Raw genomic sequence first — 22,034 nt, forward strand, 5'->3', positions numbered from 1 at the left:
ATACACACAAACACAAGCATGCACACACTCAACAATAGAAGTGATGAACTCATTCCTCACTGTCAGGCTTGTACAGGTATTGTACAGAACAGTATGAATGATAACATTTGATAGCATTAACGAGAAGAGCTCGACATTCCGTGGACTCCCACAGTCCCACTCAACACATTTGGCAAATTTATTCTAGTTGACACAAACTCTGGATTCTCTTGATTGGATGCTTGAGATTGCCTGTCACTCACCTGGTGTCCTCTGCGCTGTTGTGGTTTCTTCTTGCTGGGCCGGAGTCGGGGTGGCTGTGTTGGCAATAGTGGTGGATTCTGAGACAGAGAGGAGAAACAGATTTGGTGAAGATGTTCTGGGGAAAACTGGTTGGAAAATGGGAGTAGCAGTGAAAGAAATTGAGATTCATGAGCATGAAATAACATTTACAGTTTTACACCAAGGACAAATTAATGTACTATAGTCTCAGATATCGGCTTATACACCTGGAAAGATTTAATACCAGGTTAAACACGAGAAGCTAAACTTCTTCAGTAAAGAATCTCTTTAGTACACACACAGTGGCTCCTGCTGCCACTGATGAATGTTCCCACTTCATTGACCTTGAAAAAATAGAGCTATAAACACACACATATATACAAACACACAGACACACACACATTGCCAAAGATGGGGAAAATCACATGCTGATACACACAAAGGATTTATAAAGTTATTGCTCAAAAACTCCCTGAGCAAAACACACTCACACAGCTGGAAATCAATTCAAAGCACACGGCCCTCTGCAAGTGGTTAGTGAACGCAAATGCAGGATTAAACCAGCTCTCATTGGCCGAGTGGGAGGGGAGAGAGATAGCAGAGAAAGAAAGATAGAGATGCCGAAAGGGTGATGTAATTAAGCAGAAGGTTTAAGCTGAGTTTGAGTAGCATGAAAGAACACCGGCTCTTCCTTTTTAATCCTCTTCACATCATTCCCCATCCACCCCCCCACCCAATTACAGATAGACCTCCAAAAGAGCCTTACCCCATTAGTGCCAGCCTTACAGCTTTACCCCATTACTGCCATCTTTATAGCTTTACCTCCATTACAGCACCTGGGGCTGTGGCACCAACCCACATCAGCTCTTTTTATGGATCAGCAAAACCTACCACCACAACCAACCCGCTGCCTCTCTGTCTCTCTTTCTTTTCAATGACTCAGCATGGATCATTAAACTCTCTTTAACCGCTTTCCAACACGCACGTTTATGCAGGAATTCAACTGTAAATAATCGCAAAGGGGTTAAGTGTGAGTACAGACACTCACAGAGATTGACTTTAGAATTAACAGGACATTGCACATTACCAGAAAGCTGATATATATATCAGAAAAAAAAAGGATTATGTCTTGATTATTTATTATAAACCCACTGAAACCTACTGAGGTGGCTGATTTAAATCATTAGCACAATGAAGTGACAAAAGGAGGAAGAAAAGCATAATGAAAATGGAAATTTGTCAGAATGCAGAATAAGTAAAGAAATGTAAAAAATAACCAAATATCAATTTTTTAAATACATGACATTTAATATATGTCACGTTCTATATAACAGGACTTGGATGAAAAATGTCAATGTGTGCGTCCTGGTAAAGTTATTCCAATGACAATCTTTAATAAAGCTTCATGATAAACATCGTCCTCACTCTTTATTTACTCCTCTTTCCATCCTCATACCTTAAAATATATGGTACAACCTGACATTACTACAGGAAATACATCCACTGTACATTAGATACATTAGAGCGCACTATTATAAATTAGTCTTAGCATTGTTCATGCTTTTAGAGACAGAAAAACAAGAAGGTAAGTGACTAATGATTGTCAGCTCTTAGTTTCATTAGTGTCATCACACTTTACAATTCACCGCTTAATTGGCAAATACGTGAGCAGCATTAATAATCCAGCTGGCACTTGCGCAACATGAAAAGAGAGGGCAGCTATGTAAATATATTATTAATATCTATAAGCAGGAGGGGACATGAAAGAGGAGCCCCAGCTGATTGGGTTTCTGACATTAAAGTCCATTAATTTGATGCCCTTTACAAATGCAATTAACCCACAGCAAGAGCTGCATCTTGGGGAAGTGAGCTCAAACGCATGTAAACACACACACACACACACACAAACACACACACACACACACACAGAGACACACACACACACACACACACTCTTCCTCTCTCCTTTTGTAATTAGTAAGGGCAAGTGTGCACCATCATACACAGCCCCTTTAGGATTCTCATACCCCTGTCCCCTCTTCGTGTAAAGGTCTCCTGTATTCAGAGTATAAACACAACACCCTTCAGACTAGCAGTGCCTGTGATGACAGCATTGACAGAGAGCAGTAGCACACAGGAAGCTAGCCATGACAGACCTATTGTTTATGATGAAAATAAAGCTAGAACTATCTTTTTTTATTAATGGACGGTTTATTCACTAGAAGCATCATGAACTCATCTCAGACACAGCAATAACAATTACAGCTGACTCTTACGGTGGAATTACAGTCTGATGCAACATCACACAACATCACCTTGCTCCAGTTCATCTTCGAAGATTTATCGAAGAACTTTGGTTTATGTGTAAATGTGTGTACATGACCAAATATATTTGTAGATGCACAGGTCCAGCTGCATAAAATAAGAAATAAAGATCAACATAAGCGACTAATGTGGCTGAACGGTGTCTAACTAAGCAGTTACCAATTAATGCTTAACCTCAGTAAATATTCCATGTTTTGGATCACAGTGGTGCTTCAAGTTACCACTGCAGAGACTATACGCATGCTTCTTTGTTCAGTTGTCTGTTTTTTGTCATCAAAATCATGTCATACCAGAAAGTTGGTGAATTAAAAAAGGTCTGTAAAAGTTTGATGGAAAAAGCAGGAAGAAAATCCACAGGAACACGAGCTTAAGGCTTAGTCTACATGCGTGGGCTGATAGTGGGGTCATCCCTGCTCATGCAGTGGTACGTGAAGACAGCATTAACCCCCAACTAACCTCTCTGCCTTAGTGGCGTTTGACTTAGCGCTTTCTGAACAAGAGAATGAAAAAGACATTCAATTATGTAGAAAGCCATAATCTCCACCTCTGGCAAGCAGGAAGACAGGCAGAGAAAGAAACACTCGATGTGCCTGTGTGCAGGATCTGGCAGCAGATGCTGCATGACCGAATAATCAATTCTGTTCCCAGGAAGGAGTGCAGACCAATCAGGTCAGAAAATCAGAACCTGATGTATGAATAGAGGAAAACAATAACAAAGAAAAGTGTGGCTGAGTGGGCATGAAAGTTTACCTGCAAGAGACTCACACAAAACGCACACACATACATCCCAACCCCCTCACTACTAATTAAACACTAATGGAGAGACAGAGAGAGACAAAGCTTCTTGGTCTCCAGGTTTAAACAAAAAACAAATTTCCAAAAGCACAGAGCCAATTAAAACATTCATATCTAATTAATTTACAGACAAAACATGACTGATTTTTGGAATGTTGCCTTTATATTAGCATTCATTCTTCTTCAAGACGGTCATTGTCTTGGATTCTTCTAATGGACTGCAGCCTAAATAACACAAATACACACAACCACACACATATACACACAAACACACTCAGAGAGGGAGGCTGAGCTGGCAGGCATGCTTGTTTGGGCTATGATAAGGACTTTGCCCAAGAGCCAAGAAAACACAACAGCACATCATCACCAGGTGATAAATATCATATCCAAGAACATTTGAAAAACAGTCTATTGATATTCATATTAAACAGAGAGACGAGAGAGATACTTTCACTCCAAGATACAGAGATACATGGTACCAACAACAGTACAATATCTCAAACAGACACTGCCAGCTGAGGCTGCAGCCAAAACTCATCAAAGCCAACGGACAAAGCCCGAAACCTGCAAGGGTTTCACAAAGCTGATATAACTAATAGAGAATGTCTGAGAATTACACATGTATTTCCATGTATGAGGAATACACAAAATATGTCTTTTGTGAAGAAGCTCATGTTTTTAAAATGATATGGCCGAGTGTGTATACGTGTGTGTGTGTGTCTGTGTTTGTGTGCATGTGTGTGTGTCTGTGTGTGTAAGCCTGGGCCAGAAGCTAGTGCCTAGACCTAAACAGAAACATGTGCAAGACAGCTTCAAAGAGCCAAAGAAAGCTGAAGGACAAGGTCTGATGTCTCCCACGCCTACTCCTCTCATACAGAGATACGGATGGAAAGTGAGAGAGTTGTAAATTTCACCATTACATTCTCATAGTTCTACTGTTAAACCCAACTCAATTCTATTACCTAATTTGTTAGCAACTGTAAAGCTTTTTTCATTACTATTAATATCTGTTTAGATCTATTAGGTGAATTGGCTTCTCTAAACTGCTCCTAAATTGTCCCATTCAGGGTAAAGTCTCAAGTTGCATTCAGAATTCCAGGGATAGGCTCTGGATCCATCCTAGTCTCACTGTTGTGATGCTTTACGTACCCAATGGTAGAAGGAAGATGTTTACAAAATGCGACAATGAGTGCTTATGATGATTAACTACACCGGATATTCCAAATGATCTGAAGTTCACAGTCTAGACTTATTAATTAGCAAAAACTTCATAAATTATCAATCTATGGTTGCACACTGGTCTATTTTTGTAGTTACATCGACTACATTGAAAACAAACTGGGATTGGTTGCTTTACATGTCAGTCAGATGCCCTATTGGGAGGTCCTTGGCCAATAAAAGCTGCTATAGAGTCCAGACCCTCTGCAATCAGTCTGAAGGTTTGGCTACACAAGACTAAATCCACCCAATCTCAGCCCAAGCAGTTAATGAAGATAAATATGCTTAAAAAAAAAACCTAAAAAAAAAACACACATTTAATTTTCATAAGAGCACAAAGATCCTTGGCAGAGAGAAACAAAATGCTTGCATGTAAATAAATCTCAAGGAATTCTCCATCATCAGATAAGCCTAACTAAAAAAAATGTTTTTAAAGATTATAACAACAGTCAGATTTATTCCAGTGAGACTTTCCTAGGACTAGAACATAGTAAACTAAACTATACTTGCTCACCCTTTTTCCTTGACTGACAGCAAGAGCTGGCCACCCACACACTTGGGAATGATCAGAGCTCTTCATGTGTTATATCTGATAGTTCCGCACGCCCTTTATTTCCTTATCTCTTCACAGCAGGTAGATGCTGTTTAAACATGATGCCTAGGCATGACTTTAAGAATACAGAAGTTGGGTCTTCTGAACTTCTCAAAACAGGTACATTAAAGAGAGCTCTTTTTCTTTCTGTTTCTATCAGCGGTTCCTGTAGGGGTCACTGTTTACTCTGTCTCTGTCTCTCTCTCTCTCTCTCTCTCTCTGTCTCTCTCTGTCTCTCTCTCTGTCTCTCTCTCTCTCTCTCTCTCTCTCTCTCTCTGTCTCTCTCTGTCTCTCTTTCTGTCTGTCTCTCTCTCTCTCTCTCTGTCTCTCTCTGTCTCTCTCTGTCTCTCTCTCTCTGTCTCTCTCTCTCTCTCATCTCACCTCCCAGTACAGGAAACTGGGGCAGGTCATGACATGGAGGATGCTGATTAATAATGGAAATCCCAGTCTAATTGAAATAGTCCAAAGTCCTTCTGTGTGTCTTTCACACTTTCATACGCAGCAGTAGGTCTGAGGGGCTTTTACTTATTCATCTATTCATTATATTTGTCCCTCCCTCAATCATATCCCCTGCTCCAGCTCTCCCATGTTTCCCCCTAGAGTGAGCAGAGGGCTTTAAAACAGGTGAGTGATCACAGGATTTACTGTTTCTCTCACTCTGTACAGTATGTGTGTCTGTCTTAGAGCTTCTTACTGTGACTCTGCATGTGTGTGTGTTCACACTGTACTTTATTTACAAGTAGAACCATAAGAACCAAAACCACACTTTGAATTATTTGAATTGAATTGTTTTTCAGACAAAATTACTGCATGTTTAATGTTCTAATAATGTTCAGCAGAGACTTATTGGTGTTACCCTTCTAATAATAACCAAAAATGAGCTGAAATGGTTTTTTTACTGGTCATTTTGTGCACTATTTTGTGTTTGCATTTGCATTTGATTGCATTTGAATCCTAGAAGTATTGTAGCTGCTGTGTACTTCATGTAGCAAATGTTAAGCGTAGTAAATAAAGTTTCTAGAGAAAAAGGACATTTTAGACAAAATCCCTTTATCAGCTGTGCATAAAAAGTGCTTTAGCATTGAAATGCATTTGAATTCTTTACTAATAAAATCTTTGAAGGAATCTGACAGCTCTACTCTGTACAGTATGCTTTTATCAGGTCAGGTTGTGGCTATAATAGTAGCAGCAGATGTGTGTGAGTTAAATCATGCTGTTCAGTGGAGTGAAACTGAGTTTGCCATCTGAATATTTAACATCTCTCTCTCTCTCTCTCTCTCTCTCTGCCATGTGCTGTCCACTCAGCGCTGTCCTCTGTCCCCCTCATGTCTTTGCCCTTCTGACTGCTTAAGCAAGCAGAACTTCTTAAAAAACAACAGCTCTGTCATGCTAAAGTATCTGGAGTGTTATGTTCACTGTGCTGAGAGGCATACTAATAATAACATAAGCTTTCGATGGCCTCTGTTGTTGAACTAGAGCTTTAAGGAGAAGTGAACAGGCGTGCAGCTGAAAATAACAGACAGAAAAATATGCAAAAGACTAATTATTTATATCAATGTCACATATGGGGTGTATGTGTGAATGAGTGGGAGAGGAGAGAGTAGGATTATGTACATGCATGTGTGTGTGTGTGTGTGTGTGTGTGTGTGTGTGTGTGTGTGTGTGTGTGTGTGTGTGTGCGCGTAACAAACCGTAAGTAAGAAAGTGCACATAGTGCCCACAAGTGGTTGCATATGTGTAATCAAGAAGGAGAGAAAAAAGCAGTGTGTGTGTGTTTTGAGAGTAGTGAGCTTAGTTTGTAGGAGCAGGGAGGAGGAGACTCGACCCCCTGTGTCTCACACATCTGGTGCACAGACAGCCCTGCACAGCTTTATTACTCACTGAATCAGTCACTCTGTTGCCTCAGTCTGACATACTACACTGTACTGTATCACACACACACACACAAACACAATTTATTGCACACAACCACACCCTGTGTTCTATCCTCAATATCCCACAATCCCATGATGCCTTGCACAGCATATCTAAAAGCATCTGGTAAAGTGCTAAATAAAGTGCTAACTTTGGAAGCATAGAAAAAATTCATTCATTCATTCATTTTCTACCGCTTATCCAAACTACCTCGGGTCACGGGGAGCCTGATCTCAGGCGTCATTGGGCATCAAGGCAGGATACACCCTGGACGGAGTGCCAACCCATCACAGGGCACACACACTCTCATTCACTCACGCAAACACACACTACGGACAATTTTCCAGAGATGCCAATCAACCTACCATGCATGTCTTTGGACCGGGGGAGGAAACCGGAGTACCCGGAGGAAACCCCCGAGGCACGGGGAGAACATGCAAACTCCACACACATAAGGCGGAGGCGGGAATCAAACCCCTAACCCTGGAGGTGTGAGGCGAACGTGCTAACCACTAAGCCACCGTGCCCCCCATAGAAAAGATTATTTAATAATTTCATTTGGATTGATACTGAGATGCACTCAATAAAGTTGTCTGATACGGGAGAAAAATCAACCTATTACTTACAAATATATAAAGAAATCTAGTGTGTAGAAATTAAAGAAACATAGAAAATCAATATAAAATATAAAAGTTAAATGTATAAGGTGAAAGGAAAAACTCAAGTAAAGTAGAGTGAGTTTAAAACCAGATGCTGAGCCTCTCCACAGCATGATGTCTTCATACCACCGTGCTTGAATATTTACGACAGAATCAGGAGGTGTAGACAGCACTGTGCTCATGTACTGCAATAAATACAGTATAAACATTGTGTTTATTATTCTGTCAGTTCAACTGAACAAAGCTCAGGTTTAAACCCTTAATAAATTCTTAGACCCCAACAACAGATGCTGCACAGACATCACTCTTATTTCAAAGACTCAGCACTGTCTTGAGGTTTCTCAATCATCAATCAAGTACAGTTTTACTCTTCTGTAGAGACTGCCGATATATAACATCACACACGCTCTCAGAAATCATTGAAATACTTAATGGAAACCAAAGAGAACTGTTCATCAAGCTAAACCTCAATCTCTATATTTTCATGCATACCTCAAAATACTGTGAATCCAGGCAGCCTGGAAAACAACGTTCATCCTGGTCCAGTCCCTACACAGAGACAGTCTTTAACCCCATGCTGGCAGTCCTCTCTGCCCTCTAGCTCTCTCTCTTTTTCTTTGTCACTGTGATAAAACTTTTCTAAAGCTGGGCACTGCCCCAAGGCTCCACCTCAGGCGCTCAAGCCCCTGTGCTCCTAGTAGTGATTTGGACACAGAGTCAGAGCGACAGGCTGTCGCCAGCAGCCGCCGGGCTTTTCTTTATGGCGTTTCGGCAGGCCCCAAGGGGAGTGGGCACCTGTCCATGTCACTGTTCATCATTCTGATACAGGTGTAACATTCAGCATGGCAGAGGAGGAAGAGGAAAAGAGGTGAAGGACAGCAGAACAGCCAAGAGGCCTTTTCAGCTTCAAGTGATACACTGAGCACCCAGTACTTAAATTCAACAGGGAAATGTTGTCTGGCATGTTGTCTGTCTTCAAGCATTTAGACAGACTGATGTGTCATCTGTGATTGACAGGTGATGTCATGTGCACTTTCTAACCTGGCAGATCACATCCCAGGATCTCCAGCCTCATTCCGATGCCAGGAGGGGACCATCTTTCCGGATAAACCCTGATAAACTGGGTCACGATCTCATCAAAGCGGCGGATCTCTGGTGTGTCGAAGTGTGTGTTTCCTTCAAAAATCTGAAAAGCAGCACTAACATCAGAGATTTGATGGACAAAGATAGATAAACAGGCAAAAAAAAGGAAAAACTGTGAGATGTAGGAGTCTCATATGGCCTGAGGAGGAAGTTCAGCTAGAGAAGTTTTAATTAACACAACTGTAAATGATTTTGCTGGAATGTTATCAATGCTGGCAGCATAACTGAGTATAATTGAATTCTTAGAATGGATAGAGTAGATGGTGATGGTGCAAGTGCTGAGCTGCTGAGAGGAGCAAAAATGAATGAAATGGCTATTGATTCAGAAATGGAGAATTCAGGAGACTATTAGATGACTTGCTGTGGTAAATTTCCTATTATAGTACTGAACCATGTCATTGATGACAGCATTCTTAAATGAAGTCTTAGCAAGTTTAACACCAGATCAGTGGTTAATTCCTCACCTTGTGGTGGCCGGTCCTAGGGTCAAGGAAGTAACTCCAGTCTTTTCCGTTCATGCTGTGTGCCAGCCGGTACTTTCTCACAAAGGCACGGTTCTCTGCGCTGGTGCTGCCGTCGACGCCACGCGCCCCCTGTGTGATGATCCCCCTCACTGCTTTTGGGACTCCCAGATCAACCTGCAGCCACTCCTCCCCGGCCACAGGCTGTGTGGGACTGGGGTACCATCCAGAACGGCTCGCCACTAACCGAGCCGCACTCATGGAGCCGTGGATGTCCCGCATGGAGGACGCGGAGATCTGTGAGTCAGGGAGTAGTCCTGAGAGCATGCCCTGCATCTCAGAACATGGAGCAGCTGAACAAGAGAAAGAAGAGATGCGTGAGAGCTAGAAAAAGGAGGACTGTCAGTTTAAGACTTGAAGAATCAAAATTTTCCGTTATTAAAAGGAAAAAAATGTGAATAATAAATAAAGAGAATGTGTAAAACGTACGTGTCTGTGAGTGGGAGATTAAGTGTGCGCGGTTGCTTTTTGTTTTCAGTGACCCATGACCTCAGGTGTTACGAAGCTCATCTCAATAGAGAGATGACTCCACTTAAGGGCAGCTAAAATACCAACAAACAGCACTCTTCTCACTCCTACTCTTTAGCTGTTACTCTCTCTGAGCACCCATTTTCTGCCACAGGGCCAGAAAAAAGAGATGATTCCAGAAATAAATGATTGATTGTAGCCTGTGGCTTAAAAACAGAAACAAACCCATCCTACACAATCTCTGTTGTAATCCACCCACACTTGGGGGTGGGGGTAATAAAACTTTGAAAATAATGCCAAGGCACTGAGATACTGATTTCTTGGCCTTGGCAAGTAAAGTTTCATCCATGGTGGGTATCAGTCCTTTATAAGTTAGGGAGTGAGAGCACTTACTCCGACCCACTAAAAGCAAGTTATTCTATGCTTCAAGCCCGCAGGCGATGGCCCCTGCAGGACCAGAGCACTGCTAATATGGTAGCGTGTTCCATCTTTATGTGTTATTTGTGTCAGTGTTGAAAAAGGCCCCGTCCCTAAAAGCGCATTTGTCCTGCTTACTGTCGATAAAAATAGGAGCGAATCACTGCTCAAAGCTATAATGATTTAGTGTGATGGAAATTTGTGATAGCATCAGCTCAAAAAAAGCAGCCCATCTCATGTCTGTGTCAAGGGAAACAAACAGAATTAGGGTGCTCTAATCTCCACATCTCCATAAATAGCCAAACTCAATTACATGGCCTGAATAGAGCAGATAAATACAGTGCTGAGTTCAGGTGACAGGGACAATGGCAATGACTGGAACGATATTCATCATCTATTGTACACCAGAGGCAACTGTTTGGTTTAGAGATAATGTTAGAAAGAGGAGAGAGGTGAATGTTTGTTACTGACAGAAGTACAGTAAGTCTATAAACTGAGATCATTTGCAGAGGTTAAATTAAACTGCTGTTGTAGTTTAGTGGCTAAGCCTTTGGACTACTGAATGGAACGTTGTGAGTTCGACTCCCAAGTCCACCAAACCAGCATTGCTGGGCACCTGAGCAAGGCCCTTAACCCTCCAATGATCATCCTGGGATGAGATAAAATTATAAGTCGCTCTGTATAATGGCGTCGGCCAGAATGCTGTAAATGTATAACAACCCAATAACAGTATTGTAACAGGCATAACAGTATAGTGTTTTTGCAAATACACTATATTCACACCTGTGATCTGACAGCCATAGAGCTCAAAGCGCAAAGCAATGCCGTTCTTCCAAGTCTGGGGTCTGATTCGCACAAACCGAGCCAGGACCGGCTGAGGTATCCGGTTCAGGACCACTTCAGAGGGGTCTGAGTTGGCATGGAAAGTCTACAGAGAAAAAAAAGAGAAGTAGATTAGCAAAAAAGGGCAAAAAAAAAAAATAAAAAATTGTTGTGCTGCAATGTCAGTAACACAAATAAACAGGCACACAATCATACACACTGTAAACAAACATGTAATCAGAGGGGCTTTACTGTGGCCAGGAAAGATCATCTTGTTAATTGCTGGATAAACAGACACCCACTTCCACACCGCTGCACATGCAGCTATGGTTTAAACAAAACAAGTGTTTATTCTGCAAGTCTGGATGAACGAGTGAATTTTGACACAGACACCATGGTGTGTGTACTGGTTTGTTACAACGCCACACAGGCTCACAATCACAGCTTTACACTTTACACTTTACACTCACATACGCTTTTTAAATTTTGTTCTTAAATGTTCTTGCTTTGAACATTTGCATACATTTTGCATACATTGTGTTTTGCATACATTTTTACAAGAAAAAATGTTTACTACACAATACATAGCAATTCTAGGTTTCTCTGGGCACACTTCTACGCTTCCTAGAAAAACCAATCCTTTCTGACCAAAATTCATTTGTTTAAACCACTAGGTCCAGGGGTGGTGAGAGGAGACAAGATGACAAGTTCAGATAGCATATCTTCATCTCCCTCTCTCACTCCCTTACTCACTTAGTTGTTCCTATGTGTATGTGCCAGCCTCTGGCTGGTCTCAGGAGAGAGGAGGGAGAAAGATGAGAAGGACCAGACCAATGTAAGTTCTGCTTCACTGCACATACAGAAAGGCCGGACCCTGAGGACACGACCCACCTCAAGATCCCATGACTCCAGGACCAGATGGCCTGGGACCAGCCCGAGTCAGACCTCAGTGTGTTTGTGTAGGAAGCAAAGGAAGCAGGGTGAAACTGCAAACCAAGTGAAGGCGGAGGTGGAGGAAAAGCGAGACGTGAGACGCTTTTCCTCGTCGACATTTGGCACAAACTCCCAATACATCATAAAATGAAAGAGAAGGAACTAGACCAAAAGACTTGTGGTCATTAATCACCCGGTAGATATTTGTGTTAAAATGCATTAAAGGCAGAATGCGTGAGGAAATGAGACAGATGGAAGGCAAGGAAGTTAGATAGGGTTGGAGAATGCAAGAGATGAAAGAGTGAAAGCAAAAGAAAGGGAAAGAGATTGTGGTACACGCCCCACATGGTACACAATGATGCACTGTAGCTGCTTAAGATTGGATGCTTGTATACAATTGACATCAATCCCCACTTTTTCCTCTGATACGCTCATGCACACACACACACACACACACACACACACACACACACACACACACATAAACACACATAAACACACGCACATAAACAGTGAGTAAAAATTCTCCCAGGCTGCAACAGTGAGAAGTTGTCAGAAGCAGGAAACGCACACAAGTGCAGCAGAAATGATGCGCCTTTAATAAGTTCATCTATCTGTGACCTTTTACCCTCTGTGTATATGTGAAGCACTTCACCACAGCATGGTGCGTACATGTGTGTATATGGACCAAGGGCAAATCACATGTAATATATCACCTCCCTGTGTGAGAGAATACTAGTTCTCACATTCCAGTCACACACACAGACACAGACACACATAGACCCTGCTCGGGAAAAAAAATGCGCTTATCGCACACTGCTCACTCAGAAAGTTAAACATCTGTGGCCTCATAGGCACTGAATTTCAGAGATACTGTATATTTTGAAAAACATAAAGTAAAGGGCACCTTCAGGCCTGAGCACAGGCAAACACAAAGCTAGTGATAAAATATCCTACAATTACTGCTCAGTATCCAGGACCTGCATACAGGTTACACGTAATCAGCCCTGCTCTAAAACAGGAACTACAGATTCCTCAAACACAGATAAATGCCCAAAGTTCAGTTACTGATTATTAACTGCTGATATCCGAATGAGACAAAAATTACTTAAAAGCTGTAAAAGTGTGTAACAGGATTGGAAAGTCCAATTATTAGAAGGGCCCAAGGGGCAGAGTGGTCAAAATGAGACTGAAGAGCAATGATTTCCCTCAGGTTCTATAGATGGTGAGACTGTCAAATTTAAAAATTGCTTTTGCGTTTTAATTACATTAAAGATTTAGTATTGGAATGCAGTCAAATATTAATGAGTCTACAATTACATACTGGAACAGACTGAGCGAACATTATTGTTACTAATACTGCTATACTGTGTTCATACTGCATCAGAAACCACTGAAGTGTTGCTTTGATTTAGACTTATATATATTTTTATTTACCCACTGTTTTCTTTTTGGCTATAAAAAGATAACAGTTAGTTAGCTTTTCTATTTCTTAGGTGACCCAGCATTCAGGTAGAAGTCCACAAAACTTACAGGGCTTCATATTCATGGAGCATTGGTTTAAGGCTGTGGGTTGTTGATTAGATGGTGGGTCTCAAGAACCAGGTCCACAAAGCTGCCCCTGCACTCCAAAACTGGGATATGGGAAAAAATAATTCCACTGTGCTGTAATGTATGTATGACAATAATAAAGGCTCCTTATATAGTCAGTCACTAGAGTGAAATTGAGGCAATGAAATGACTGAAAACTGCTGGTTGGAATTCATTGCTATTTTCATTTTAGCATTTTTCATTTTAAGACATTTATGATACAACATATAATATGGCTGTAGCAGGTGAGGGTGTGGCTTATTGGGAATCAGGAACAGGAGGATGTGATTCTGGTGACAAAGCAAACAAGTGATGGCTCATGCGTATTTTTTATATCTGATGTCCTATTTATGTTTTCTCTTTTTCTTTTTGAGCAGAGAGCTGTGTGTGTGTGTGTGTGTGTGTGTGTGTGTGTGTGTGTGTGTGTGTGTGTGTGTGTGTGTGTATGTGCTTGCTATGGTGAGCTAAGCAAAGTTGTTGTTGAGCAGGATAAGCGCTGAGCAAACTAAAAAGCTACGCTTTTGTTTGTTTTTAGTTTTACGTTACTGTCCCCTGAACAAGTCAAGGGGCATGATCGTCAATAAATAAAAGCTTGTGTGCTTCATGTGGGTGTGCACTGTTCTGTGAGAATTTAGTCCCTAACAGTGAGATTGTTAGTCCCTAACAGTGGATCTTAATGCATCAGAATGTATATCATTTGCCACTGATTAATGTGAGTGCTATTCAACCTGTGCAATTTGTTCTGCCAGCCTAAAATGCAGCTAGTGACAGTGGAGCATGTTTCCTGTAGTCTTACATTCATGCACACACATGCTTTTTGTTCACACTTTCTCATGATGCTGTTCTCCTTGTACTAGCTTGGCCCCTGACTGGTGTTATGCTGACAGACACACAGGTGCCTGTAGTGACAGACTCCCGCATCCTGAAACAGAAGAGCTGCTGTCAAGCCCTGCTGTGAGCCGCCCGCCATCAACTGATCCAAGGCCACCATCACTCTTTCATTCTCTCTCTCTATTATCTATTACTCACTCGCCGTTCTCTCTCTTCACCCTATCAGTCTCTCTCTCTCTCACTCTCTCTCTCTCTCTCTTGTTCGCTTTCTACTCCACGCCTCTCCATTTGAGTTTGTCTCAAGAACCCTTCCCCTTCTATCTGTCTTTATCTCTCTTTCACACAAAACAGTCTCTGCAGTAGCTGTCACTCACACACTTCCTGTATATAAGCACCGCTGCTATAACAAATGGCTGCAGCACATCATTGTGACATTCGAAGGCTTCAGCTAAATTGCAACAGTGCATTAGCATGCACTGCACATCCGGGATTCCTACCAGTCCTGCAGATATTATTTCAAAGGAGATGACGGTGAGTAGTAATTCCACACCTAAGAGAGGGAGAAATAGATCCTATTCCCAGTGGCTTTATCGGGTTATTATCAGTGTAAAAATGCAGGACAGACTACACACCTGTATGTGCCTTAGCAAATGTTTCTGTAATGGATTAGGAAACAGCATGGTGCACAAGGCAATCCAAATCTGATTTATTAAATAAGTGTTCATTTAGCCAGTCTGATTTATTTGATCAGACTGTAATCACATTCGCTCGCAGAGAAAAGCCAGTTAGCTTGCTACCAATATCACAATTTTGCCAGAAGTGATGTATATCAGAACAATTTCCAGTCTCATTTCTTCACCTATATAGTGTGGCAGTGACAAAAGTAAATAGTTTTTAAAAACAAGAAGAATATATACATTAGTTACTGGTGCCTAAGGTTCTGTTTTAAACTGCTGTTTTATTCCTTCTAGCTTGTTTCCTTAACCATCACCATAAACTGAATGCTGGAAAAATAACACGTTAAGCTTGAAATCTGATAAGACTGGTCCAGAAATCTGGATTGAATCACATTTGAAAGCACATGCAGATGTGAGCTATTTGATCTGAAAAGTCTAATTTTGAGTTTAAATGCTTGGTCTCTAGAAAATCAGACATCCCAAATATCAAAACTGAGTTGCCTGTCTGAACACAGCTATGTCTATGTATGCAAGTAGATTTCCCCTGAAAACGTTTGGTTCTTCATAAGTTGAGTAATGACATATCTTCACAATTAAACCATAACTTCAGTGGTATTTATGTAGAGCAGCTACACCAGCTAATTAAGCAAAGTATTATTTTTGTATCTATGTCTGTAATCCACAGTACAGAGGGAAACCCAAGAGGAACTCAGAGATCAGCCATGAGCACCAACACTAATGCTGCTGCTAGGATATGTGCATAACACACACAATTTCATATTAAAGGTGGAGAATGGTACTGGCTGAGGGGCATTTTCCCCTTTTTTTTTTAATGAAAAGCAGGTCCTCGTATCATTTCCCCTCCTCCATCTCTTTATGCTTTCCTCTCCTCCACTCATGCTGCCTCGGTGCAGTGCAGGTTTTACGGCTATGTAGGTTTGTGCTGAGCCGATCTCATTAGAGCCGGCTGACTGCAGTGCCACCTTTACGCTGATATACAGTACATGACTCTGCAGAGCCGGCAGGAGATTTACGGAGCCAAGACAAATCATTCACAGGCTTCTAAGGCCAAAAAAACATTTGCGTGAGCAGATTTTAAATTCACCATCTAAGATATTTCTATTTCCGAAAAATCTGCAAGACGAGTTACAATACAATAAACAAATGAATAAAAACCAGAACAGTTACAGGAACAGAACCCTGGTAAAATGTAACACACTGGAGACAGAGATCAGGATGTATGTAGACATTAGTGGAGAGGCATCTTTCTAATAAAGCAGCAATCATAGATGTAGTTGATTATGTCTTTGGATATACAGGACTAACTCCGCTCATAAAGATGGACAAGTCAGTGAGTGTGGGTGGAAGTAAACAGCTGTGTGAATAATTGAAAAGGGAAGTCTGCCAGTTTTTGCCTCCTGAACCCTCAGATAACTCCTCTGAGGACACTGAAGGGGTGATAGTTCACTAGTTCACCATCTTTGGAGAATCTGTGACTGACAGTTACTGAAGGCTTATACTAGAATACAAGTGTGTACGTGTGTGTGTGTGTGTGTGCGTGTGCGTGTGTGTGTGTGTGTGTGTGTGGTCCCTAGTGCTAGGATTATAGGCCTGTGTCTGGTAATGTATCTTTGTGTGGAGGTTCACATATTCAAAAATTCCAGCCTGAATTATTCAGTCTGTGTCTGGTGGCACTGTGGGATGGCTGAAATAGTAAAGACCCCCTGTAGAGAGATAGAGAGAGGGAAAGAGAGAGAGTTGCATATAAACTGGTAAAGAGAGACAGAGCTGTCTGTCATCATTTCAGAACTGTAAATGGTCTAGTGAATTGAGAAACACTCAATTTTTAAGCATCCTTATCCGTCAAAGCAAACAACAACTGAGGGGGAAAAATATAAAGGAAAAATAAAGCCTAGAGTAGGGAAGTAAAATGAAAAGAAAAAAAAAAAACAGAAAGGAGGATGAGAGAAAGAACTTTGTATACTATGGAGATATCATTTATAATTGGAATAAATAGCCATAAAAAGGCAAGAGGAAGGACTTACAGTGAAAGCCACTTGAGGTATGTGAATGACGCGACAAGACACTCTAAGCATCTTAAGTCTTCGTAAGAAACAGTGGAGTAGGCAGTAACCTATAGGAAGTCTCCATTTATCCTTCACATGTCTAATTCAACTGGCACCTGAGTGCTCTCACACTCTTCAAATGTACCATCACCCAAAACCCCCACACGCTCCCATCTCATCTCATGTCACCCAGTGCTTTTTCACTCTCAGCTTCCACAGAACACATGTATTGGGTCTAGCAGGAGGATTGCAACACCACTGAAGAGGAGAATGTTCCCTACTTTGCTACCTGCCTCCAATGGTCTCTCGGTTTTTGCATTGGCATGCTGCCGCACTGTTTCTCTTCAAACAGATAGCACCGGTGGGAAATCCAGTCAGTGCTCATTCCTCTGCTCCAGCAATTATTCTATAATACTCTATCTCATGTCTCCCTTCCTCTCTCCTTCCCTCTCTGTCATCATGGCCTTCTCTCAGTGTCTCTCTCACCACACCACAGCATTTCAGATGAAGACATTGACAGAGAGGTTCCAGTTGGCTCAAATCCAGTGATGACTCAGTAAGAGAGATGCAAAGATGGCGAGAAATGAGTGGCAAACACTGATAGGGATTTGATGTTGTTTGTATACAGGAGACTTCATCAATCCCTTCTTCTCCCCAGGTCTGTCTCTCTTTGTCCTTCCTCTCACATGCACACAATCCCTCTTCTCTAACTCTTCTGTGCCGTCTCTATCTCCATCCATCTGTTGTCTTATGTCTCTCTTTATGGCTTTCTTTGAACCTCATCCCATTCCAGCTCCACATTGGCCCTGGATCACTGGCCTTGGCCTTTCTCCACTGCCAGCGTGAAGCGCCGTGGTCCTGCTCAACACTGTCAGTGTCTTGCTGACTGATGGCCCATGTGACTTTTCAGAGAGAGGTGAGATATTCTGTCATCACTCGTCTCAGTGTGGCTTTGGGCTAGAAATCCAGACTAAGGCATAGCAATAGGATCTGTATACACAATCTATTTGTCCATGAGACAAGGTTCTGTTAGTCTGCTTAGTACAATTTTGACTTACTTCATCACAAATTCAGTTCAATTTTATCTTTATTTTATATTGTATAACAATGAACACTGTTACAAAGCAGCTTTACAGAAACATTTTTTTAAATTTATTATTATATTTTTATAAAACATTTTATTTTTGTATAATCATATTATATGTACTTTAAAACTGCTACAACATTATAAAAAACATAACCGTCAGTCCAATCAGACTGATTAAGACATGACAACAAAAGTGAACAGATCTAAGTAGTGTTTCTAAGTATCTTACACTTGGTGGGTTTTATCTTGCTTATATTATTGTCATGTACCAATGAAAATTTTTATGTAATGCTTACTCAAACTTGAATGATATGAAAATACAAAAACCAAAGGCACTTGTTTTAACAGTCTAGTTTCACTACAGCCACAAACAATGTAGACTCTACTTACTCTACTGCTAATTTTTGTCAGGATTTTGCGAATCTCTCATTCATCCAGTGCTTTGTGCTCTCCAAATGAATATAACATTATAGCAATGATTAGTAGACCCATATCACTCTCACTCACTCACTCATTTTCTACCGCTTATCCGAACTACCTCGGGTCACGGGGAGCCTGTGCCTATCTCAGGCGTCATTGGGCATCAAGGCAGGATACACCCTAAACGGAGTGCCAACCCATCACAGGGCACAAACACACACACACACTCTCATTCACTCACGCAATCACACACTACAGACAATTTTCCAGAGATGCCAATCAACCTACCATGCATGTCTTTGGACCGGGGGAGGAAACCGGAGTACCCGGAGGAAACCCCCGAGGCACGGGCAGAACATGCAAACTCCACACACACAAGGCGGAGGCGGGATTCGAACCCCAACCCTGGAGTTGAACCCCAACCGTGCCCCCATCCATATCATTTAATTATTTTTTTTTCTTTAGTTGGATACTACTTAGGCGTCTAAATTTTACAATGCCACATGAAGTTGGTTACATCAGCTGTGAGAGCATGTAAGCTAGTAAATATTAGCCAAAGAATAACTTAATAAAAAATTAAGCTATATAAGAACACAAATAAATACACAAATATGTTTGATTGTTAGCTAATTTAGACTCAGTTTACATTTGTAGATGGCCTCCTTGGTTGGAATCTAAACAAAAGAATACAATTGCTGCTGTATACAAATTTGGCAAAAACAAGAGAAATGTGTCGCAATGACAGAGACCATTGTTATCATACCTATCTAACTTCCTTTTGGATTAGAGCACAATGAGAAAACTTGTTTATTTTCACCATCTCACTAAAGCAACTAATGAACTAGGAACGGAGTCCTAAACGGAGCATCTAAACAGCAAAGGAACCGTTGAAGCATCAAAATCTTCTGTAAATGTTCTCCACTATAGCACCAGTATTCTGTTCCAAGACATAAACTATAGCTACATCAAAAGCAGTTGACGGAGGAAATAATACCTATACTCAGGTAATCCATTTTCTGCTTAGAGGACTGATACTCCCTCATCACCTCTAGCTGTTATGTCTCCTGAATGGCACTCCATTCTCGGTGTAGTGTGCACTAAAATCACAAAGAGCAGAACACCAGACGGAGGGGACGTCATGTGGGGTTAGGCTGTAGTCTTGCATGATCGATGCTTTCCGTCAGGATCCAAATAGTGCTGAGAGACAGACTGAGCTGCATGACTGCTGTCTTCATCACAGCCATGATCTGTCCTCTGTGTCCCGCCTCTGTGTGTTGCACTGCCTCAAGAGCTTTCAGCATTAACACACATAGCATATGCTCCATACTTCTTGTCCTAACAGCAGTATTAAACCCCAAAACGTATCCACCAGACCTACATAATGATCCAGAACAGCAGTGGAATTTGAAGGGTTTGTCACACGGGTGTTAAGGGGTTGTGAGGAGGAAGCACGGCTCAACTGTAAATCAAATATGGGGAAAACACAAATATTTGGCTTAGGTCCTGTTTTTCTTTTTCCTCTGTTGAGTGGACGGAGATTAAGACCTCTCGAGACGACATGGTTCCCGCTGATCTGAAACAAAGTAACACTTGTGGAAGCGACATAAATTGTCCTGTCACTGCAGTGATGGCTTTATCAGATGCACTGGCTCTTTCGCAGGAGAGAGGGAGGGATTGGTCATCACGGTGAGAAAGGCAGGAGAGAGATTGAATCACGAGTGTGTGTATGTGTACGCTTGTGTATGGGAAATACTTCTGGCCAGGTCTGAGTGTACACATCCCTTCAGCATGTTAAACTGTCTATCCTACTTACAAACAGACAGGCCAGCAATTGGTGCTCACTCGCTCTCTCTCTCTCTCTCTCTCTCTCTCTCTCTCTCTCTCTCTCTCTCTCTCTCTCTCTCTCTCTCACTCACTCTGTGTGTGTGTGTTCTTATCAGAGCTGATTTAGCTTGCACTGAATGAGGCTGGTGCAGGTAATTTGGTTCGAGGACAGAGAGCGAGATGGAAAGGTCATCTCTGTTGAACTGCCACAGAGATGGAGACAACCAGAGGAGCCATTAAGCACTGAAATGCTGCAACCTTACTTTCAATATTACACACAGAATATTCACTAAGACATATGGCTTTGTTAAGCTTGATATTTACCACAAAGTAAACTACTACATAAACTTTTGCCTGGTTTGTCCTTTAAACAGAGCACATGAAAGCACATGTTTTTAGCTAATAAAATTAATGTAGATCAACATGCATCATTAAAAAATGGTCTAAGACATTACACCTGCACAAAAAAAGAAATCTGCACATATGCATGAGCATAGTCAGGAACCACTGCCACACTTTTCTTATCTGCTTCATAGCTAACAGCTACTGTAGCTATTTAGCTAACAGCTAGTAAGCTCAAGTTTGTCAAAGATAAATGTGGGATTTTAGAACCAGAGTCATATTTACAGTGATTTATTTAACAGTAGACAAATCTCTCCCGAATACACAATGACAAACACTAATCTGTTCAGCACCAACTTTAGCAAAGATGGATATCTAACTAGCATAGAATGCAGGGTCTGTGGCTAAAAGATTTCAGTTGTGATCATTATTATCATAATTTTGCATATCAGGCATCATGTCCTGAGTTTTTTTAATGTTAATATGGATAAGGTGTTTGCTGTTAAGTGGCATCATAACAATTTTGACCCAAACACTAAATGTATCTAGAGCAACTTAATAGGAATGATTCATTTAAAAATCACATTTTTGAGTATGGTGTTATCATAAATTTTAGATTTTTTAGATGTAATTTTATGTCAATTATATTGGTGCAGTTAATTAAGTATTTATAACACACACCCAACACACAACAAGCCTTAGAACACTGATATTCCATCATATCGTCTTCTTTTGTACTCCCCATGTAATCCATATGGATACATACAAACCCACAGACAAACACACACTCCTCAGTCCATTTGGGTGCATGGAATCAGGGAGATCCATATACATCCTGAGAGCCTGTGTATTCTTCTGCTGAGGATATGCTGTTTGACTAAGATCGCTTGTCATTGACTTCCCCTTTTTCCATGGTAAAGGTTAACAAATCAAAACACACCTCTAAGTGCAATCCATGACAACACATATCACATTAACGACTACTGAATGGGTGCTAGCGTAGGAGGATGTGTCTATCACTGAGTACATGTCTGGATCAGTTTTAATGCTGGCACTTTTTTCTATGTCAATCCAAATTGTAACATTTGGGATTTATAAAAATGCCTGAAAGCACTCAGGCAGGCAATCT

General features: G+C 41.3%; 1 protein-coding gene across 2 annotated transcripts in view; it reads right to left on the bottom strand.

Annotated features, from left to right (window-relative positions):
- The window catches only part of nrp2b (neuropilin 2b), a 70,649-nt gene that overhangs the window by 15,710 nt on the left and 32,905 nt on the right, over positions 1-22,034 (bottom strand). For both annotated transcript variants that reach the window (XM_060876744.1, XM_060876745.1), the window contains exons 8-11: positions 11,097-11,241; positions 9,372-9,721; positions 8,806-8,950; positions 243-320 (exon numbers count right to left, since the gene is read on the bottom strand). In XM_060876744.1, the coding sequence (XP_060732727.1) occupies positions 243-320; positions 8,806-8,950; positions 9,372-9,721; positions 11,097-11,241 (718 nt within the window). The remainder of the gene's footprint in view (positions 1-242; positions 321-8,805; positions 8,951-9,371; positions 9,722-11,096; positions 11,242-22,034) is intronic.

The sequence above is a fragment of the Tachysurus vachellii genome, chromosome 8 (genome assembly GCF_030014155.1).
Source record: "Tachysurus vachellii isolate PV-2020 chromosome 8, HZAU_Pvac_v1, whole genome shotgun sequence".
NCBI lineage: Eukaryota > Metazoa > Chordata > Actinopteri > Siluriformes > Bagridae > Tachysurus > Tachysurus vachellii.